The 24,374-nt window shown below is 36.8% G+C and overlaps 1 protein-coding gene across 2 annotated transcripts in view; it reads left to right on the top strand.

The window, feature by feature from the left end:
* The window catches only part of Cd53 (CD53 molecule), a 32,269-nt gene extending 11,291 nt beyond the window's left edge, over positions 1–20,978 (top strand). Inside the window, exons 2-8 of one of the 2 annotated variants that reach the window (XM_050127818.1) lie at positions 2,838–2,916; positions 6,846–7,034; positions 11,076–11,150; positions 11,675–11,770; positions 15,329–15,409; positions 16,510–16,593; positions 17,449–20,978. In XM_050127818.1, the coding sequence (XP_049983775.1) occupies positions 2,854–2,916; positions 6,846–7,034; positions 11,076–11,150; positions 11,675–11,770; positions 15,329–15,409; positions 16,510–16,593; positions 17,449–17,520 (660 nt within the window). In that variant the 5' untranslated portion in view covers positions 2,838–2,853 and the 3' untranslated portion in view covers positions 17,521–20,978. The remainder of the gene's footprint in view (positions 1–2,837; positions 2,917–6,845; positions 7,035–11,075; positions 11,151–11,674; positions 11,771–15,328; positions 15,410–16,509; positions 16,594–17,448) is intronic. The other variant, XM_050127819.1, reaches the window with a different exon arrangement.
* The last annotated feature ends 3,396 nt before the right edge of the window (positions 20,979–24,374 follow it).

The following is a 24,374-nucleotide window of genomic DNA, read 5'->3' as shown; positions in this document are numbered from 1 at the left end:
ACACTCCAAAACATTTTCCTCCCAATTTTGTGATTTTGTGTCCTTATTTTTTTTTTTTTTTTTATAAACCTGAGTTTAGTCAGTGCTGCTCATGGGTTCACTTGTGTGGGGTGTCTACTAGATCACTGGCAACTGGCCATACTTCCAAAAATCTCTGACTTTCTATTTCCCAGCATTCAGAAAGTGCCAGCAGCTCCTAAACTTTGTGAGCTGTCCCAAACTCATGCTGCAATTTTATTTAGGGCACCAATACATGTATGTTACCAATGCATGTAACCACAGTAGCTGTGAGTTAATGATACTCCACATCCAATACAAGAATTTTCAGTTTTTTTCCTTTCCAGACTCAATGTTATTGTTATTACAAACTTCTTTTCTTATATATATTTTAACCTCATATAATACTGTTTTTCACAGTCCAGTGTTTATTAGATATTTAAATAATGTGAAGTTTACTTTTCATTATTGTGACAAAAATCCTTAGGAAATCAACTTAAAAGAGGAAAAATAGTCTTTTAATCACAATTTCAAAGGATGCAATGTGTGATCACTGGTGCCATTAGTTTGGGTGTGTTCTGAGGTTCAAACACTGTGGTGAGAGCACAGAGCAGAACAAAAGTGTTCTTGTCATATGGTTGAGAAAGAAAGAGGGACGTGAAGAAAGAAGAGAGACAGGGGTAGATAGAAGGAGAGATATAGAAAGACACACCCTGTAATGGCGTGCCCCAGTAGCCTAAATCTTTCAAACAGGCTGCAGTTCCTAAAGAATTTATCACCTTTTGATCACACGCGAATTTATCACCTTTATAAATAGCATTATCAACTGGGGACCAAGTCTTCATTTAACACATGATCCTTTAGGGGTCATTTAAGATTCAAATCACAACTAGCAAGACTACATGGTCTACTTATCTGTGCAGTAACGCTGGTCTTGCCTATGGTCTAACAATTCGCCTAGAGGATTTCCCTAAATGCTTCTTGTAGTGTGGATTTGCTGATAAGAAATTCCCTTAGCTTTTGTACATGTTATAGTTGTGTCTTTTTAATATCATGAACAAATCTCATATGTATATTATATTCTTTGCTTTTTCTCTTTTTTCCAATTTTTTTTTTACTGATTATAAAATCCTGATGTGATTTTTCTGGGGTGTATTTTAGTATTTTAAATGCATTACTTTAGTCTTTCTTGGACTGACTGTTTTCTTATAAATCTTATCTTCATATTAACTATTTTGTGCCAAACATATCTTGTTTCCTTTGGCTATTTTAAGATTTTGTTTATAACATTGATTGTGTACTTTATTTAAATTTTACTACAGAGTATAAATTTCTTATTTTTGGATTTCATTGATCTTCTTTGTCATGTGAATAAATTATTTTAACCTTCTTCAGAATTTATTAAAGATTTTAATTTTTCAAGTATTTTTCTCTCTTTACTTGGGTACTTCCATTACATACAAATTATGATATTCAGTTTTACTTTATTTAGAGGTGCTCTATCATTTAAATTTTTATTATATGTCCTTTTATGATTTTTTTACTACCTTAAAGTTCACCAATTTTTCCTTATATAATATCCACTAATAATATGTCCCAGTGTATTTTTATCTCAAGCTTTTCAGCTTTAGCTTTAGTAGGCTAATTTGCATATATATAGCAAGTATTATATTAGGATGACCTCAAATTTGTAATCCTCCTGTCTAAGGCTCCCCAGCACTGGGATTACAGGCATTTGCCATCATATTCATGTCTTGAAATGAGAGATAACCCTGGTTTACCTAGATGGGCATTGTCTAGACATAATTTTCTCTCTGTCCCTTCCCTCCCCTCTTTCCTTCTCTCCCCTCTTTCTCTATCCCTTCCACTTTCTCACTGTCCATCCCATTTGTCTCCCTCTTCACCCCCTGTGTGTGTACCTCCCTAAGGACATACATAGTGACAGAACTGTCTACACACACATATATGCATATACTTACCATGTAATACATCATATATATCTACACAGTGGTATCCTTGCTGAAACAAATGATAGCCTCACTTAAAAGACTATGCTCATATTGTAGACCCTTTTAACATCTCATTATGCATTTGTGTGTTTTATTTTTGCTATAAGATCAGCATCTATTGGAAGGTGTCTAATACTTAGCCATGGCCATATCTAGAACAGAAATATCTTAGATAATTGTGCATAAGAGGACAAATAAGGCATATGTATATCACCTTCTATTTTCATCTGGAGAGGTTTATAGACCATTCAATAACAACTGACGAAAAAAGAGGCCATGAATTTGAAGGAGATCGGGAGGGGTATATGAGATATTTGGAGGAAAGAAGGGGAGGGAAAATGTTGTAATTAAAACATGGTCACAAAAATAAATAAATAAACAACAACAGCAAATTTAGTTAGTAATTAATCTAAAGAGAGTTAAGGAACTGACTGACCAAGTCCCTGGCTTTCTTTTTCTTGAGCAGTCAGACATTAGTCACTAATATCACACAGGACCAAAAGCATTGGCTTAGTCTGTGCCACTAAGACTCACTTTGTTGTTAGAATAGCTCTATCATTCAGTCATGAGGTGTACTGCAACATCAAACATTGCTTACTGAGTTGGAGTAACATTCAGTGTTCAAGATGATGCTTGTTCAACATGGGCTTCAATTTTTAAAGTTGAAAGCAGAGATTTAGGGAGAATTTCCAAAGGAGAAATAAATAGCTCAAATACAATATGGTGGTGACAATCCTTTGACTCTAAACACCTACATTTTGGAGTCTGTTGTGCTACTTTACAATGCCAAATCCTCTAAAATATTCCTTTCTTATTCTTTCTGCTTTTTAGGTCATACTCTCCCAGAATGGGCATGAGCAGCCTGAAATTGCTGAAATATGTCCTGTTTATCTTTAACTTGCTCTTTTGGGTAAGCGTCTCCTTTGAATATATCTGAAATAAAACCCCTCCATCCCAGTTAACCTGTCCTTTCTTTTCAGCTAAAGAATGTAGTATAGAATGTGAACTGTGCACACCTTGAGACTATCTGGAACATATCATGTAAATATAAAGAAACAATAATTTCCTTCCTTCCTGCCATTTTGTCACAATAAGCCTACAAAACTGAAAGGTGCCAGGCGGTGGTGGCCCACACCTATAATCCCAGCACTCGGGGAGGCAGAGGCAGGTGGATCTCTGTGAGTTCAAGGCCAGCCTGGTCTACAAGAGTTAGCTCCAGAAGAGGCACCAAAGTTACAGAGAAACCCTATCTCAAAAAACAAAACAAAAACAACAACAATAACACAACTGAAAGGTATCAGTGCAGTCAATAATGGAGCTGCCAACTCTCTCTGGGGGCTTTAGGATAATATTGCAAATAGCTGGCATTTATAAATGAGAAATGGACTATAATTTCGGTGTTAAATTCTACACTCTCCTACTCCCTGACCACATGGAAGAGTATTGACAGAGAAATAATATGGAAGTTCTGGTTTTTAGAAAGAACCTCAGAGATGAATGCTGCAGTATCTAGGCTAATTTTTATTCTCATCAATAGTGTAAATCGGTTCCTTTTTTCTGTCATCCTGGTCAGCATTTGTTGTTGATAATTATCTTTGATAGTTATTCGACAGAATGAAATGGGATCTCTATATAGCTTTGATAGCTGAAGATCTTGAACATTTTTCCATATTCTTTTTTTTAACTTTTATTTATTTATTTATTAAAGATTTCTGTCTCTTCCCCACTGCCGCCTCCCCTTTCCCTCCCCCTCCCCCAATCAAGTCCGCCTCCCTCGTCAGCCCAAAGAGCATTCAGGGTTCCCTGCCCTGTGGGAAGTCCAAGGTCCACCCACCTCCATCCAGGTCTAGTAAGGTGAGCATCCACGAAACTGCCTAGGCTCCCACGAAACCAATAGGTACAGTAGGATCAAAAACCCATTGCCATTGTTCTTGAGGTCTCAGTAGTCCTCATTGTCCACTATGTTCAGCGAGACCGGTTTTAACCCGGGCTTTTTCAGACCCAGGCCAGCTGGCCTTGGTGAGTTCCCGATAGAACATCCCCCTTGTCTCAGTGTATGGGTGCACCCCTCGCGGTCTTGAGTTCCTTGCTTGTGCTCTCTCTCCTTCTGCTTCTGATTTGGACCTTGAGATTTCAGTCCGGTGCTCCATTGTGGGTCTCTGTCTCTGTCTCCTTTCCTCGCCTGATGAAGGTTAATATTCAGGAGGAAGCCTGTATGATTTTCTTTGGGTTCTCCTTCTTATTTAGCTTCTCTAAGAACCCGAATTATAGGCTCAATGTCCTTTATTTATGGCTAGAAACCAAATATGAGTGAGTACATCATAACCACAGACACAGAGGAAATTCAGAGAATCATTAGATCTTACTATAAAAGCCTGTATGCCACAAAACTGGAAAATGCAAAAGAAATGGACATTTTTTTAGATAAGTACCATATACCAAGACCAGGTGAATGATCTAAATAGACCTGTTAGTCTCGAAGAACTAGAAACTGTTATCAAAAATCTCCCTTCCAAAAAAAGCCCAGGACCAGATGGGTTCAACGCAGAATTCTACCAGAACTTCCAAGAAGAGCTAATACCTATACTCCTTAACGTATTTCACAATATAGAAACAGAAAAGTCATTGCCAAATTCCATATTCTTATTGGCCATTTATACTTCATTTTTTTCAAAACTGCTTATTTCCATTGTTCATTTGTCACTTGTACTTTTTATTCTCTTTTTTTTTTCAAGTTTTGGAATTCCAGATAACCTAGCAATTTCACTAGTCATTTTGTCTCTGAAAGAAAAAATAATCACCTTATTAGAAAGATATTTGAACCCCATGCTTTTCACAGGATCATTCACAACAGCTAAATTGTTGATGCAGATTAGATATTCATCAGCAGAGAATAAAGAGTAGGTGGTATATGTATATAGTAGAGTTTTTCTTAGACATAAAGGAGGATGGAATTATGAAGAAAAATAGATGAAATTTGAGGTTATTCTGAGTGAAGTAAGTCAGCACCATATAGAAAAGGATTGCTTCTTCTCCTTCTTATGTGAAAGTCAAGAAAATAAAGACATTTAACTAAAAGGGGACTATTAGGAGTGAGGAGGAGGAAAATGGAAAAGAAAAATCACTTAAAGATTAATAGAGTGGTGAATATGATCAAAGTGCACTATATATTTGATGTACAGAAATAGAAAAATGAAACATTTTGTATAATTAATTTGAATTAATAAAACTGTTAAGTTCAGACACATATGTCCACGTTAGTAATTTAACGTGAAAAAAGAGATGTCCAAGGAGGTTTCACTGTACTGAATTCAGCAGCTGCATTTCATATGCAAGATTAATCTGTACTCATGTCTTTATGAGACTATTCTTATAAATGTGGTTACTCTAGTAGTCTCCTATCAAGGTAACTTTCCTCAAACAGAGTATCTTCTTTACATTGTCATACTCTTCAAAGAAAAGGCCATGAATGGACAACTGAGCAAACAAGAGATAGATCATCTGAAGAATATATATACATATATTCTTTATTCTATATATAAGTGTATATATATTTATGTACATATATGTAGTAAAAGTATTAGGTCACTCATAGGTCTGACATTTCCTTGGCATCTGAATATGTGTTGTAAAAAATGCAAGTGTTACTTCATATGCAGAAGCTGTTATTTCTTTTCTATATGATAGTGGGAAAACTGAGTAAAGAGGCAAGTCTCGAGAGAGCCCAACCCCCCTCCCCTCAAGGATATGATAATAGAAATTAGGAGATACTTAAGAACCCCAGTCGCACATACACTGAGAGAAACAATTAATAAATGGGACCTCCTGAAAGTGACTAAGAAGCTTCTGTAAAGCAAAGGACATGCTCAACAAATCAAAATGGCAACCTACTAAATGGGAAAAGATCTTTACCAATTCCACATCAGACAAAGAGTTGATCTCCAAAATATACAAAGAACTCAAGAAATTGGTCATCAAAAGAACAAATAATCCAATAAAAAATAGAATACAGAGCTAAACAGAGAACTCTCAACAGGTGAATCTAAAATGTCTGAAAGACACTTAAGGAAATGCTCAACATCCTTAACCATCAGAGAAATGCAAATCAAAACAATGCTGAGATTCCATCTTATACCTGTAAGCATGACCAAGATCAAAAACATTGATGACAGCTTATCCTGGAGAGGACATGGGGTAAATGGAACACTTCTGCATTGCTGCTGGGAGTGCAAACTGGTACAGCTGCTTTGGATTTCAGTATGGTGATTTTTCAGAAAATTAGTTATACACCCAGCAATACCACTTTTGGGTATAATACCACAAGGACATGTGCTCAACTATGTTCATAGCAACATTATTTGCCATAGAACCTGGAAACAACCTCGATAAAAGAATGGATAAAGATGTGGTACATTTATACAATGGAGTACTACACAGCAGAAAAAATAATGACATCTTGAAAATGGTGGGTAAATGGATGGATATAGAAAACATCATGTCGAGTGAGGTAACCCAGACCCAGAAAGACAAATATCATATGTACTCATTTATAAGTGACTTTTAGATATAAAGCAAAGAAAAACCAGCTTACAGTTCACAATCCCAGAGAACCTAGACAGCAAAGAGGACCTTAAGAGAGACATACATGGATCTAATCTACATGGGAAGTAGAAAAAGACAAGATCTCCTGAGTAAATAGGGAGTGTGGGGATCATGAGAGAGGGTAGAAGGGGAGGGGGAGGAGAGGAGGGGTGTGGAGAAAAACATATAACTCAATAGAAACAATGAAAAACAAAGAATTACATTCACCTTAGAATGCTATGGAATTCTTCCTTTCAGGTCTGTGGCTGCTGCATTTTGGGTTTTGGTATCTACCTCCTGGTCCAAAACACCTATGGAGTGCTCTTCCGTAACCTTCCCTTCCTGACACTGGGCAATGTACTCGTCATCGTGGGCTCCATTATCATGGTGGTTGCCTTCTTGGGCTGCATGGGCTCAATCAAGGAAAACAAGTGCCTGCTTATGTCGGTGAGTCCTGCGATATTCTAAGTTGGGATAGATGATGGCTCAAGTCCAGGATGATATGCTTCATGGTAGATTACTTTTGGATGATATATAGATGATATATAATTAAAGAACTGAGAGGGATAAGAAGGTAGTGGTGGTGCATGCCTTTAGTCCCAGCACTCGGGAGGCAGAGGCAGAGGGATCTCTGAGTTTGAGGCCAGCCTAGTCTACAGAGCAAGTTCCAGGATAGTCAGGGCTACACAAAGAAGCCTTGTTTTGGAAAAAGAAAAGCAAAGAGGTAATAAGCACAGAATTTTTGCTTACTTACTGCTTTTCTTCATTCTTTTACAACTCAGATGACAGATTATAGAATAATATACCCACAATGAGTTGAGCCCTCCCATAACACTCAACATAAAAGCAACCCCGGAAGACATCTCCACTGGCCAGACTGACCTAGATAATTCCTCAATTAAAGTTCCTTTCCCTCTTGATTCTAGGTTGTGCCAAGTTTACAATAAAAACTAGCTGACACAGACCATTGCTTGTCAATTTCATATATACACACATCACTTTGAACCATAACTTTCTTTCCCTTGTCCCATATGTGTCATGTTAATACCAGGATATGAAATATAGTCCAATTCCAGAAATCTCCTAAAGCCTTTCAAAATTTCCAAGACTTCAAGATCCAAGATCTTTGAAATCTGACCACCTGTAAAATAAGAAGTTACACTTGTAAAACATTGTTATTCTGAAAAAGAAACAGGGCATCAAAAGCAACCATTCCAAAACAAAACAACATAACAAAACCAGCTGCAGATTTTATTTAGGAATATACCAATAATTAATCAAAAAATGATATGTGTTTGAAAAGACAAAGAGAGGTATATGGTAGAGTTTGGAGGTAGGAAATTAAAGGGGGAAATGATGTAATTATATTATAATTTCAGAAAGCAAAAGAAATAATAAAAGCAGTTTATAGACAAAATCTTCTAACTCCAATGTCTAGCAGATTGGTCTTGTATTCTGGGCTCCAAACAACCTGGGTAGCCCTCCCCCCTTCTTATGTTGCCTGTAGCACATACAGGCTTTGTCTTGGTAGTAGACCAGTTCCACTCTACAGGTGTAGGTCTCCTTTGTGGATGTCCTATGTATAGAACATTTTCAGTGTTCTGGGGTCTCCATTGTAAATGAGGTATCACATTCACTAGTGGCTTCTCTGCAGAAGATCCAAACTTGCCACAAAATTCCAACACTCAGTTGCTACCTGTGACCATTATGCCTTCAGTACCACATGGATGGTTGTTACATTTCAGATTCTGCTGCAAGCTCAAGATGTCCCTTTGGGCCAAATCTGTATCAGTTTCTGCATGATGACTCTAAGCAGACAATCTCAATTGTCCCAATGGAACACAAGGATCTCACTTTAGTGGTACTTATCTCTTTGACAAGTGTAGCTGATTTTTCAGTCCCAAGATGAACAGTACAAATAGATTACTGGGCGAAATATCACACTAAAAGTCCCCATTGTATCATCTCAGGGAAGCACAGGAGGACTTATTTCAATGGTGGCAATCTCTGATAAATCATTGCTTTGTTCAGCTCCAGCATGATCATCACACATAGATTCTTAGCTAAAATGTCACATGAATATTCCCTAGCCCAGTTATTGACTAAATCTATGATCTGGACCTCCACCATTAGTTTTACTCTAGTAATCCTCTTCTCAACACCCCACAAGAATAGCCCATTAAGCTTTACCCACATCACTCAATGAGATTTTCCAAATCAATATTCAACACCTTTATTCTTCAAAAAAGTAACATCATCAGGTTCATTACAGCAACAGATATAAGATCAACCCTTCCTTGGTACCAGGTTATGATTTTATTTCCTTTCTGTTGATGTGATAAAAAAGAAATTTAGAAGTAAAAGGTATTTGTTTGATCTTATAAACAAATCTTATACATACAGGAAATATATCAATTTAAGCAGGAACTTAAAAATTACATCTACAGTCAAGAGTGTAAACAGAGACTATGTTTTCTTTTCCCATCTGCCCAGACCCAAATATCACATATAAACTATATTACTTACAACATTATTTGGTCAATTGTGTATTCCTAGCTATCCTTTCCTGTTAAATAACCCATTTCTATTAATCTGTGTATTGCCATGAGGCTGTGGCTTATTGGTTAGGTTCTGGCATCTTTTTCGTTCTGCAGCTACACTGTGTTTCCTTTGACTCCACCTATTCTCTTTATCTCTGTTCAGATTTCCCTCCTGGCTTGGCTCTGCTAAGCTACTGGCCAAAATAGCTTCATTCATTAACCAACAAAAGCAACACATATACAAAAGGACATCCCACATCACAAGAGACAATAGAGAACAGTCTCTGGTAACGTTCTTTACACTTGCACAGTTCAGGGTTCAGCCCATGAAATAATTCTATCAACAGTCAGGGTTGGTCTTCCCATTTCAATTAACAGTCATAATAGTCCCTCACAGACATTCCCACAGATCAACCTAACCTAGACAATTTCTAAATTTATTGAGTAATTTCCATTTGATTCTAGGTTGTCAATTTGATAATTAAAGTTAACCACCATAGCATCTCTTATCAGCCAAAATATTATATACCAATATTAGTTTGTTTCTGACTGGGATCCCAAGGCTATGTAGAATAAGATATTACTGTTATCTCTGGTAACCATGTTACACTGTCAATAATGGTCCTTTTCACTGTCATGTCTTTTCACAGCATAATATTTTTCCTTGGTGCCTGATTGAAATTAGTTATTATCTTTCTGCGAGAATATACTTCAGATTTTAACACATAGTAATTAACTGATAAAAAAATAATGAGTAGGTTCTTCTGAACATAGTGACCCTCCCCAACGATGTAGAATTCTTCCTTAACTCATGCACAAAGTAGCCTTCATAGTAGGAGTTTCACAATTTAGGTAAGGAGCTTGACTACAAGAAATAGAAGAGAGATTTGTAGCAGTTCCCTGTCAAATAATCAGCCTGAGGAGTATTGTCAGGCTTAGATTTTACCTATTGGCATTGGAGTAGAAAAGATACAATTTTTCTAGTGTACTAAGGAAAGAGGTTGATATGTTTGCAATCCAGTTATCCTTTATGTCATGTGATCAATCTTCTTTTATAGATCAACACTTAAACTAGAGCCAAGATCAACAACAATAATGATGATGATGATGATGATGATGATAATAAGTATTATCAAACAGTTCTCAGTCAGACAGAAAATGATAGGAAGTATCAGAGACAGGACAAATTATTTAAGCAGTCAAAATAGTTGTTTAAATTTTTTAAAAGGTGAAGAACAATTGTAATTGTTCAAGTTTTTGTATAAATGTCATACAGGGATCACAATTCTAAATTTGGAGACAAAAATTTGACTTAGAACTATGATTAGCTCTTTGGACTAGAGAGGGAGGGGGAGAGAAGTGGGGGGAGGGGAAAGTGGGAGGAGGGGGAGGGAAATGGGAGGCTGGGAGGAGGTGGAAACTTTTTTTTCCTTTTTCTCAATAAAAAAAAATACTAAAAAAAAAAGAACTATGATTAGGCTCCTTCTTCCTCTCTGTTCAGATTCCCTCCCAGCCTTCACCATCATCCACCTTTTCTCTTGAGCTAGACTTGATCTGATATATGGGACCAGGACCCAAACTCATGCTTTAACGTCCTGGCTTTTTGTACAACTGTTTCACTAGGCTGATGCTAAAACATTGACTCAACAATGTTAGAATAAAGTTAGAGGGTAGCTAATCTGCCCTCTAGAGTCCAGCTGTAGGAAAAGAACACATATTGTTCATAAAACAAGAGAGAGCTTATAAAGCCCTGGGGAGACAGGAGCAGTTCCCATGCATGATTGTGTGTGTGTGTGTGTGTGTGTGTGTGTGTGTGTGTGTGTGTGTGTGCGCGCGCGCGCGCGCACGCACATATGCCTACATGTGTAGACCTGTTTTCTCCCATAGCAGAGGGAGGTAGATCAGAAGTGGGGATCAATGTTCTGATCATGTCTCTGCTTTGTCACAGTTCTTTGTTCTGCTGATGATTATTCTCCTTGCTGAGGTGGCCTTAGCCATCCTGCTCTTTGTGTATGAGCAAAAGGTAAGTTGTGAAGAACATGGCTTGCTCTCTTATTACTAAGATGGGGAATATATGGTGGAGAAGTTAGTAAAACCACATTAGTAGTTAATCATACAAATGAAGTAGGAGAATAAGAGTTAATTGCAGTTGAGGTGAGAAAAAAATGTCATGAAGATTGTATTTGAATGATTCCTTGAAAGATAACAAGAGAACATGCAACAAGCTTGTCTTCTTGGCTTCCTCCTGTCTACTTGTCTCTATGGAGTTGGTAGTCTTCTCAGTAAGGTTTGACCTTGGCTTTGTTTGTACCATCCTTCCTTTGTAACTATAGTTATGGAAGGATAAAAGTCCATCCATTATATATATCTTGCTTCAAAGCCATATAGCCTTCAGCTTGTTTTAACATATAGCCTCCCTTATCTCACTTCCCTAGTTCTGGCTCCTTGGGTGGGGTTATATATTATTTGGTCCACTAGAAATCTCTTATTTCTTAAATACATCTTGTTTTTACTATGTCTTCTCTGAATAAACATGATTTATCACAGCTGAGCAACTTAGTGGCTGAGGGCCTGAATGACAGCATTCAACATTATCACACTGACAACAGCACCATGGCAGCCTGGGACTTCATCCAATCACAGGTAAGTACATAAAGAATCCTGCTCAGATGAGTTAAGCTGAATTCCAATGTTTGGTTCCCAGAAACCAGCATCTCTTTCCTAATGTTTCAGACGCAAAGATCATCAGTTCTAAAGTCCAAAGTATTGTCTGTGCTCTCGTAGGCAGAGAACTATAGGGATTAATCCAACTGGCTCAAATTTTTCTGCATTCTATTTCATTCTTTATCTATTCACATAAGATCATCACATTATCCCTAACAGGATGAAAAGAAGACCCAAATAAATCATATTGGATTAGTTTATTTATTTTTATTCCCCAGTCACCAAAATTATTACATTTTATTACTTAGCCCTCTAGTGTCACGTTCCTCATGCTTCTCCTTACCCACAAACATACATCAACTTTCCATTCTTTCCTTAGAATGCCGAGGGTCAAACATGCCCTAGCAAGCCTTGTACGGGCGTGATACACGTCGCAAGAGTACCATCATCACCCATGACGGATTAATATGGAATAGACGATAATAACATAGGAAATTACAACATAAAATAAAGGGGAGGACTTGGAAAAATTACAACCTCTATCTTTCAAACTATTCATTTGTTTCATTTCAGATTTGAAGTCCCTTTTAATGTTCAGACACATAACAAAGTAAAAACAAAACAAGAAGAGTAAATCTCTTGATACATGTCACCAGCTTCATAACAACATTGTCACTGCCACCTCATTCAATCACCAAACATTTTGCTAGAAAATTCTAAAGAAAATGAAATACTGAACCTGATATCATCTCACCCAATATTACTAAAGGGTCTGGCTCAGTGGTTAAAAGCACTTATTGCTTTGCTAGAAGATCTGGGTTTTGTTAGAGCACCAATCCAGTGACTCACAACCTCCTGGAACTCCAAATCCAAAGGCTCTGAAGCCCTTTCCTGCTTCTACATGTCTCTGCATGGGTATAGTGAACATACACATATATAAATTAATAAATGAATCCTCAAATATAGTATATATATTTATATGCAAACTACAGTCTTCATTCTAATTATTCTAAGTTTCTCAAAAAAATTTCAACTGATTTGAACTAATCAAGATATAAGAAGGTCCAAATGTTGCATTTAAATGAAATGTCTCAAAATTTCTTTTACTCTATAACAGTGTTCTTTATAATATGGGTATGTGAACAAAAATTAGGTTACTTGTCCTATAGATTTTACCATTTTCGGTATCTGACAGGTATTTTGATGGCAGGAAATCTGTTTCCCAGAAGGATTGTGAATCTAGAGTCTTGATGAAGTCTCACTCTCTCCTTTTTCTCTTCTTTTAAAATAACATTTTTTATTAATTGAGAATTTCATACAATATATTCTGATCATATCTACCCCTCAACTCTTCCCAGATCTGCTCCCACTTCTCTGCTTACTCAAGTATGTATCCTCATTTTATTTATAAACCCACTCAGTTCAGTTAGTGATACCTATATACTTTTGAGTGAGGTCATCCCATCGGAGTGAAGTTCACCTACCAGATATTATACCTTATATCCTTAAAAACTGCTTATCCTTTCAGAAGTAATCAGTTGCCAATAACTCTTCAACTAGGGACGGAACTTCCTGGCCATTCTACCCTTTATGTTTGTTCTATTTTTGTGAATGCTGTCACAATTACTGTGAGTTCCTATGCGAAACTGCCCTGTTGTGACCAGGAAATACTGTTTCCTTATAGCGGATTAGTCTTCAATGCCTCTAGCCCTGTTGTGCCCAGAAAATGCTCTTCCCTTATAGTGGATTAGTCTCCACTGCCTCTAGCTCTTACAACTTTCTGCCCATTCTTCCACACAGATCCCTCAATCCTGGGAGGAGATGGTGTAATATAGATGTCAGCTTAGGGCTGAGTACCCCATTTTCTACACATCGACCAACTGTGGGTCTCTGTGATAATTACTAAATCTACTAAAGAAAGAAACTTCCCTGATGATGGCTAAGTGATGCACTCATCTATGGGTATAGTAATAAGTCATTAGAAACTGATTTGATATTTTGTCCATTTTAGCAAAACCATTCTAGTAGGTTCTCCCCAAAGGCCTATAGCCTATCCAGTCACAGATTCTTGGCCCTCGAAATGGTGTCAAGTATGTGTCCCATCTTACGTAAGATGCCTTAAATCCAAGCAAAAAGTTGTTGGTTACTCCCATGGCATCTGGGTCACGACAGTGCTAGTAGCAGTATCTTGCTAGGCTGATCATTATTACAACTCTCAGGATCACAAGTCTGTAAGATTTATGACCACGTTTCTCCTCTGGTAGCACATACAGAACCGCCCAACACTATGAAATCTAGCCATTACGTATCAAACTTCCAAATCAATCCAGCTTGATCTCTCCATGTTCTGTGACTCACATATGTTGTAGTTTCATCAATAGGGTCTTATACCAAGTTCTGGAGTGTAACTGGAGGTATTGGCAGCAGCTTGTAATATGTAAGGGTCTATAGAACCCTGATGGCCAGCAGCTCCAACAAAGGTTTATTTGTTAGTCTGGGGTCTAGTAGGGGCATTATTGTTTAATTATAGATAACTTCACTTAAATTTGTTTATATTAATTATATATATGTACATATATATATGGAAACATACTGCTGCAAAAGTTTCCATATGTCTTTTTTCCAGATCTCTTTAGTGTTAGTTACCCCTCCTAGTATTCTATCCCTTACCCTGACCTCCTATCCCCCGACTCACTTAACTATTCCCATTCCATTTATCTCCTTTATATGACAGAATTCTACCTAACTCCTCTATCTTGAGAGCATCCCCATACCCTTTTACCAGTTTCCTGGCATCTAGCTATACTCCAGTTTAAACAAATAATCTAAACATTCAAAGTTAGCATCCACATATAAGAGAAAAAACATGAAATTTATGTTTCTGAGTCTAGGCTATTGTACTCAGGATGATTGTTTCCACCTTTGTCCATTTACCAGAAATTTTCTAAATTTAGTTTTTCTTAAGATATGAATAATATTTCATTGTATAAATGTACTACATTTTCAATATCCGTTCATCAATTGATGGACATTTAGAATGGCTACTGCAAATAGAATAGCAATAAAGGTGTATAAACAAGTGTCCCTTTAGTAGGATAACAGAGTTCCTTGGGTGTATGTCTAAGAATAGTATAGCTGGATCATAAATTTCTCCTATATGTAAAACTAACATTCCTTTTTTCTTATCTAAGCAGGTATCTAAATATACCATTTTCAGTAATCTCAAGAATCAATGTGGTTTAGCCTTAGTTCTGTGTTATAAGGCCTCCCGGGAAGAAAGTACTCAATAGATAAATATATAAGCCAAACATGCCCTTTGTATTCTGTGAAGATGTCTTTTATGAATAAAATGATATAATAGTCTTGGAACATTTAGTTCCAAAGAGGCTGCAGCAGTAGACCCATTCTGATTTTTTTTTTTCTTCTGGAGTCAAATTTGAATGACAAGCATACCTTTTGTATAAAGTTTAGGGTTCATTGTTTGTGTTGGTTTTTGCTAATTTTCTAATCATCATGTTTCGGGGACTTGTCTTTCAGCTGCATTGCTGTGGTGTAAATAGCACAAGTGATTGGACTGGTGGTCCACCATCTTCGTGCCCAACAGGTGCAGACGTTCAGGTAATTTTGTTAGCAATGTTCCTGTTACTGGCTCTTTTGTTCAAAATTAATTCCATTAGAAATTGTTCCAAAGGATCTAAACCTTCCACCTAGAAACAGGGAATTTGAAACAACAACAACAAAAAGGAGCAGGGAAACAACACCCAGTAACTCAGTAACTGTAGAAGCCTCGAAAATCTAGGAGTAAGTTAATCCAGTTAAGAGACACAATGAAGAATCTTTTGTTGTACTGTTCTCTCTCTCTCTCTCTCTCTCTCTCTCTCTCTCTCTCTCTCTCTCTCTCTGTGTGTGTGTGTGTGTGTGTGGTAGTTTGTGTAAAACTTGTCCAGAGATGTTTCTAGACAATTATTCAACAAAAGATAGTTCTTCTCATGTTTAAAGTATAATTTACATGATTAGGGTAGAAAAGCTTGTTAGGTAACAAGCTGCCGTCTCCTTGGAGAAGGCAGATCCATTCCCTTTGTGAGCTGAGTTAAAAGCATGTGGAGGAATGAGAGTTTTGGAAAACGAGTTTTTAGAAACCACCTTTCCTCTTATTTTTGGGCTCTCTTCATCTAGAGGAAAACAGAGTCATCTTCCAGTAAATCCAATCCCTAAGACCTTGTCTTGACCACATATTACCTTTTTCTGAGTTTGGAAATCTATAGAAATATTCAGGTCCAAGGGAAAAAAATAAACACACAGGACGGCCAGCTCTGGAATTTTATGAGGATATGATGCTGATTCCTGAAGCAAATATTGAGATATACCTTGATCCAAAGATCACAACACCTATAATCCCATATGTTATTTTTTAGATCAGCTCTTAGTGTCCAAAGAAAATAAGGACATGTATTTTTTACTTACTTCTTGGGAGCCAGTTTAACTCTGTTAAGAGCCAAGTCTTCTGTGTTAAGTGCAAGTATACTGATAATATCAGTAGGAAGGCCTCTGACTTAATGTTTTCTATGTCTGTCTCTTTAAATATGAAAGGGAAATAAAACTGCAACATCTGATGTCAGTCTCTATATTAAATAAATCCAAACTGCCATCCCAGATAACCTTCCTGATAAAGTTGACATATTGGATGATACCATTCATGCCTATAATTTTTCCCCTAGGGTTGCTACAATAAAGCAAAACAGTGGTTTCACTCCAATTTCTTATATATTGGAATCATTACCATCTGTGTATGTGTGATACAGGTAAGAGCTTCATCCTGGGATCCCCACAAGGATTAAATGAGTTAAAACACACAGTCTTAGAACAGTACCAGGGAAGAAAAACGAGGCAATAAATGTCATGTTATTCATGAGTTTCTCTATTCAAGGAGCAAACTATCAACTCAACTTGAAATATACAGAAAAATGGGTATAAGAATATATATCAAATTAATGTGTCCCTTAGAGATACAAATGAGTCACAGACAAATTAGGAGTGCTAAGCAGATTTCCACATTAGTCGCTCACTTAGCTGGTCTGGAAAAGATTATGATAAAATAGTTACTTTGAAAAATTGACCTTTTATGTTAAGAAGGAAGTAATGATGGAAATTATAATTATTTTCCCTTTCTGCTTGTACTTGGTTTGACAAGTGAATGGGAAATTTTGTTTTTTTTTTTCTTGTGTGATATTTATAAAACTATTTTCTACCAAAATATTGAGCATATTATACTTTATTTAAGACCTACTTAAGTGCTAAAGATTAAATGACCTTTTCTCTGCTTGGAAGCAAAAGAAACCTAAGACTTGGACAGAGTTGACTTATTTTTCTTAGACTGTTCAATAAAGACAACTGGCTATACATTAAGCATCTGTGACTTCTTCAGAAGATAAAAATGTTTCCAAGACCTTCCACTTTTCCATCATATTGCAATTGCTCCCATTTTCTTCCTAATGCTGTTCTTAATCATAAAGAGAGAAAATCCTTAGAAGGGAGTGATGCCGGAGAGTGGTCACAGGGTGATAGAAATCTTGCTTTTCTGTGTTACCAGTCCTAGTATCTGTGGGAGAAATGTTTTCTCTTTTGAAGACCTCACATTTTCTCAATTCTTTCCACAGGTGCTGGGGATGTCCTTTGCTCTGACACTGAATTGCCAGATTGACAAAACCAGCCAGGCCTTAGGGCTCTGACTTGCAATTGCCCTGAGCTTAAAAGACATATCTCTCTCTGGAAATCCAAAACACCCATAGCATGAGGTCCCAAACACTCACATGCCTGCCTGGTATTTTGATTCCTCTTATCTCTCCCTTGAGTGGGTTCCTGCCTTATATACCCAAGGAAGAGAATATCGGTTATGAACGTCCCATCTCAAGCAGAAGAAAATCATTCACTACCTGATAGCAGTAACCATATCCCTTAAAGATGAGGAGACATAACTGGGTGAATTTTTTGGACATGAGAGGCCAAGAGAACCTCTAGCTCTTGTGACCTAAGATCCAGAGATGGCTGCCAGTGTGGATATAGCGCAGAATACTGACCTAACATATGTGAGCCCCTGAATTTAGCCCTGAGTACTACAAGATAGGCCCAAGTTTAAGTGTTAGATTCTTAACAATTGTCAAATCAGTCTCTAGCCTCTGAATCATGCTATTTTCACTCTGTAAGAGACATACTGAAGGGAATTTTGGAGTCAGATTTACCAGATAATTGACATACCCCATTTCCTTTTGAACATAGACTTTGAAAATAGGAATGTTACAGAGATCTCTCTTCAAAAGGAATTGTTTCCATTTCTTTGTTAAAATATCTTCTTGATTTCTGTTATATCCATCCATTCAGAAATGACTATCTAATCTTCCTGTCCTATCTTCATTCAGTCTTAAAGCTTTTTAATTATATAGCCATGGAGAACAGCCCAGAAGTACTAATATCTCCACTGTGTTAGCTGGTAATCACATTCATGTTTATATTGTTATTTCTCCACAAAATCAGGTTCTGTTAAGGTACTGCTTTAACACTTAAATAAACAAAATAGTTTATGATCACTGTTAATCAAACATTTGACTCATTTTGATATTTCTGCTAGAAAGCCAAATGTAGTAGTTAGCTATTTCTGTATAGCAACTTAGTCCAAGATATAATGGACTACACACATTAAGAACCTACACACATTTGTTTTATTTACTGATTCATTTAAAGACAGGCTTTTACCATGCAGCCCAGGATGTCTTAGATGTTCTATGGAGCTGAAATTGGCACCAAACTCATGATCATTTTACTTATACCTTCTGTATATTAGAATCACAAGCCGGGCGACGGTGGCGCACGCCTTTAATCCCAGCACTCGGGAGGCAGAGGCAGGCAGATCTCTGTGAGTTCGAGACCAGCCTGGTCTACAGAGCTAGTGCCAGGACAGGCTCCAAAGCCACAGAGAAACCCTGTCTCGAAAAAAAAAAAAAAAAAAAAAAAAAAAAGAATCACAGGTATGTGCCACTATGTTTAGTCAGGACAAACTTTTATTATCTGATGGTTTTAGGTAATCAGGAATGTGGAAGTAGCTGTGAAAAATGATTACAGATTGCTGTTTTTAGCATAACGATGACTAAGAGGTCAGTCAGTTGTGTCTTCAGTCATCTCAAGCCTCACTGGAAGAGGATTCCACTGCGTGTTCTCACAAGAAGCATTGAATCATGGCCCCACATACTTTTACATGGATAGATTCCTGAATAAGGAGACAGCTAAGACATAGAATGAGCTACAACAACCAAAATAGAAGCCACAGACCTTTTATAACCTAAGCTAAAAGTTCTGCCACTAGTTATTCTTAGAACTGGTTCAAAACGTTAATTCCTACTCATGAGTAGAGAAGATTATGCAAGGGTGTCACTACTAGGAAGTTGAGGTCACTGCTTGCTGTATGAGAGACTGCTAACTATTTCCTCATTCCTGTTGTGTCTAGAAGCTAGTATACTTGTCTATATGACAGCTATATTTTATAATGTAAAATTAGAAAATGTATAATAATGTACAGAGCTCAAATGACAAAAAAGAAAAGAACTGGTTTCTGTTGTAAAAGTTTTCTTTAGGATCGCCAAGCTCCCTTTAAGAAAAATGGCTATTTTAATGGTCTTCTATAGGGCAAACATCTATTGGCATTTTTTGAGGTATATAAAGAAGAGAAGAGACACTTCTTTGTTCAAACTGACACTTAGTGGTGCCATCACCTGGTAAACTTCCCTACCTAGTGCCTGAGTTTTGTTCTTAGCTCTGTTTTGATCTTTATTCCCAATAACCTGTCACAGAATTCTAAGAATTTGCCTACCAAGTATTACCAAACTCATCTATCTCGTCATCTAAGTCCTTGCCACATTCTTTCAATAGTCTGTTTTCTGCAGTCTTAGTAGCCAACAATGGCCCAATCTAACTTTTTCTCACACAGAAGCTCATTATATGTGAAAAACATAAATGTAATCATATATATTTTTAATAAATACAACTCTTCATTGACTGTTGTTTGAGAACAAAATCTAGATACTTTATCTGCCACATCCTACAGGCAACATCCCATTCTTACCCTCTCAGAACTCAACCTCTGACATTTTAACTCTTTGTATTTTGTGATTTCATTACTGATGTATAACAAGTTTTATTAGACTTTTCTATATCAGTTGCATTTTCTAGTGGTTCCCTTTGTTTGAATAACTCTTAACCTTTCCTTGCTGTAAAGATTTCTCTTATCTCTGAAGGTTCACAAATTTTTAAGTCTTTCCAAGTATGAGCTACCATTCGAATCTCTTTCCTTTGAGTGACAGCTGATCTTTGTTTTTGCTGCCTACAATTGAATCCAAGACCTCCTGTATGCTCACTGAATGTTCTACCGTTACTGCTTCACCATTTGGAGCTGGGTTTTTTAATCACTTTTTTTCCTTCCTTCCCTTCTCTCTTCCTCTCTCTCTCTTTCTCTCCCTCCCTCCCTCTCCCCTTCTCCTCCCTCTCCCCTCCCCCCTCCCTTTCTCTTTCTCTTTCTCTTTCTGGACAGGGTTTCTCTGCATAGCCCTGGCTGTACTAGAACTAGCTCTGTGCACCAGGCTGGTCTTGAACTCACAGAGATCCACTGCATCTGTCTCCTGAGTGCCGGGATTAAAGGTGTGTGTCATCACAGTTCAGCTTTGAATCACTTTTAAGGAGGAGGATACAACAGAATACAGACAAATTCCCATTTAAATTTTCATACAATGTGTCTTTTATGTGCTTTTGTTACACACTTGAGGCATGATTAATAAAAGTTCAGAGACAAAAAATTGGACTTCAACCTGAAGGTGAGAAAAGCAAAACAGCCAGCCACTAGCTCTTACCTCTATCTCGGTCGGAAATGGCGATCCTGCCTCCAGGAATCCCAGAATGAGACTAAGACTGAGAGCTGTCTCTTCCCGTTTTTATTCCTCTCTAGTTCTGAGATAAAGGCGTGTACCACTATTGCCTGGTTTCTATGGAAAGTTAGTGTGGCTACTAGAAGTAAAGGTGTGTGTCATTGTGGTTACTGGGATTAAAGGTGTGTGTCATTGCTGCCTGTGTGGCTGTCTTACTTTTCTGATCATTAGGCAAGCTTTTGTTTATTAAAATACAAATGAAATGCCACTACATGTCCTCCTAAAAAGTTCACAGATATTATTACATCTATAAGCCTTATCTTGGTAGAACTTATCACCTTGTTTGAGATACATTTTTACCCTGTAGCCCAGACTGGCCTTGTTTTCAGTTTGTGATTCAGGTTAGCCTTGAACTCAGTATGTAGTGCAGGCTGGCCTATAATTCAGCAGTGATTCTCCTGCTTGACTTCCCAAGTGTTGGATTTATAAGTATGTGCCATCATTACTGACACGTTATCACATTTGAATTATTTTTGTCTTTGTTAATCACTATCTTGATCAAATTAGAAAAGGAGGTGAAAATACAAATTAACTATAAGTAAAAATTAGACCATCTTCAAAGAATTCTCAGGAATTGTCAAGAGAAAACAATTAATCCTCATAAAAGAGGGAAAGTAGTTTTTGTTGCCAGATTTAAGACTTGGACTGAGAAAGAAGAACAAAGTGAAGATAAAGGCTGAGAACATGAAGGAGAGGAGGTCAGGAGGTGACATGTTCAGTTAAAATGTAGTCCAAGCTGTCACAAAATCTCTCAAGGAACATTGAGAGGGAACACACTTTTCTTCAGTTAGGAGGCAAATACAACTTTGATATTAACAAAAAAAGTTAGAAGCCAATTTCATTTATAAGCATAGACACAAAAATCTTTAAAAAAGAAAATGACAAAAAATGTAGTAGTAAGTAAATGCATTTATTTTAGGAATGCATAATAGTATTAAAATCAATAAATTAAATATATTAATGTAATCAAGTAATGTGATCAGGCGCCATGGTATAGTACACAACCTAGGCACTCAGGAGGCAGAGGCAGGATAATCGATGCATCCTGATACAGTGTGCTTCGGGCTAGCTTGGGTTGCAGAGCAAGATTGTCTGAAACCAAAACAAAACACAGCAAAACAAAAGTGTTGTAGTGATTCCAAAGGAAAGTTAGTAAAACTCAACAAACATCGCTTTTTAGTAAAATATCATTAAGACAGAAAGAGAAAGTTTTCTATTTTTAGTTCTCAATTTCCGTTATTGGGTCTCTATTTTCTAAATATTAATTCCTTTTTATGCATTTCAATTATCTGGACATTTTCTGATTTCTTCTCTTTTCCTTCATTTTTTATTCTTCAGTTAATTATTGTAAATTCTTACCCTATACTGAAATAACCTCTGAGTCTATTTCTATTTTCAACTTTTTCCTTTGAATGAACTAATGTGTCCTGGTGCTTTCCTTGACTGCCAAACATTGTATATATATGAAGTCTTCATATGATGTTATTTTTATTTATGGGTGCTCATATTATTCATTAATAGTCATTTAGAATAGGATATCATAATCTAGTCATGAGATCATGATATCTTCCTTGCTTCCTTCTTTTCTTCCTTCCTTCCTTGCTTTCTTCCTTTCTGGTTACTTGAGACAGGGTTTTTCAGTGTAGCTTTGGTGCCTGTCCTGGAATTAGCTCTTGTAGACCAGGCTGGCCTCAAACTCACAGAGATCCACCCGCCTCTGTCACCAGAGTGCTGGGATTAAAGGCCTACACCACCACCACCTGGCCAGAATATGTTTCTTTCAGTGAGGCTCTCACTACGACTATTTCATCTCCATTACTATGTCAGAACACTGAGGATTTCATATGACTGAAACTGTGCATTTTTGAGGCCTGCTAACTAATTTGCCTGAACTGAAACCCTTTTATTATTAAATGCTACTGGGAAATTTTACTTTGCCTTTCCAAGGTTCGTTTTTCCCCTTAGAATTTAACAAATACGTTAAAGTGGAACCCCAGTGAATATTGATTCAATACTGTATCTTCTTCTTCTTGCTGGGAAACTGTCCCTGAAGTTTATATTTGTCCCCCAGGCCTATATAGTCCCAAAGTTTGGGCTCTGTAGGCAGAGGCTGCTTGTTCATTCTGGGCCACCCAGATAATGACCCAAGATAATCACACAGAAACTATATTAATGGTAATACTGTTTGGCAGTAGCTTAAGAATATTTCTAGCTAGCTTGTATATGTTAAATTAAGTAATTTCTATTATTTTATATTTTACCACAAGGCTTGTAGTTTACTGGTAAGTTTCCCTGGGCCTCTGTCTCCTTCAGCAGTTACATGGTGTCTCTCTGACTGCACCTACTCTCTCTCTACATCTCTGGATTTCCTGCCTAGTCTTTCTCTGTTAAAACATTGGCTGAAATTAACTTCTTTATTAACCAATGGCAATACAGCATATTCACAGCACACATCACCTCCCACATCAGGGTCTTCTAAGGAGTGTTCAGCTGTTGCTGTGCACCAATTATGGTCAAATGTTCAGAGTAAAACATGGATGTGAAATACCAGACTCCCACTCAACAGTACCCTGATTTCTGGAATTTTTATATTGTACAATGATAACTGTCCTATCTGGTCTTTGAAATCACCTTATTGCTACTGTTGGCAGGATTGTAATCTGATACAACTTTTTAAAAATCATCATTGAAAAGTAGAAGCCACCAAGTGACCTTTAAAGGATGATAATATATGTGACATATTCTATTTAAGCATCAAACTAAATCATGATTTATTGATGGCTTTCTCTGTGAGACCAGGAGTAAGATCATCAGGCTGTGATAAAGTACTTGCCTGAAATGTAAGCATCTCTGGATACAATCTCATAAGCACAAAAAGAAAATAAGCCATTACTATATGTCTGAATGGGCAAGAAGGGAGGACAGAGATGAGGTGTAAAGAATGGAACAGATGCAAATACCTGTTTTTAATACCCAATACATAAGTATAAGGATGGGAATCCAGGGCAATGATAAATGAAATATGAGAAGTACTAAAGCTTAGCAATGGTGTTTGGCATGAAACCAACACAGAAAACAATAACAGAAAAACAATCGATTTCTATATGCTATATACAGAAAATGAAAAGATAATTTATTTTAATGATATCAAAAGCAAAAAGAACACAAAAGTATAGCTTGACAAAGAAATATAAGACATTTATAAGTGAAATAATCAAGTTTCATTAAATGTTAAATAAGAGAGAGCTGTCCTAAACATATACAATCATAGGACCTCTATTTCCACTACTAATGGGAAAACTCAGTGTTTTATATATGTCCATTCTTCACAAGATAGATCATATAGTAAATACAATTCTATTTAAAAGCTTTGACAGCATTTTTGGTGGAATCTAAACAGATAACTGTCAAATTTATGTGAAAATGCATAGGGTCCAAACTTCTGAGATGTCTTTTAAGAGACATCACAATTTGGAATTTGTTTTAAAATATTAATCCCTGTTATAAGTCATAATTACAATATTAGAAGTAAATATGACTGATAAGTTGTATTGTTTGTGAAATTAAAACACAAATGGCATTAGAAAGAGGCCTGCATTGAAAAATGAAAAAGA

The sequence above is a fragment of the Alexandromys fortis genome, unplaced genomic scaffold (assembly GCF_014885135.2).
Source record: "Alexandromys fortis isolate MF-2015 unplaced genomic scaffold, M_Fortis_MF-2015_v1.1 scaffold_292, whole genome shotgun sequence".
In the NCBI taxonomy this organism is placed as follows: domain Eukaryota; kingdom Metazoa; phylum Chordata; class Mammalia; order Rodentia; family Cricetidae; genus Alexandromys; species Alexandromys fortis.
Note: the sequence above shows the minus strand (reverse complement) of the source record. Positions and strands in the feature narration are given on the sequence as shown.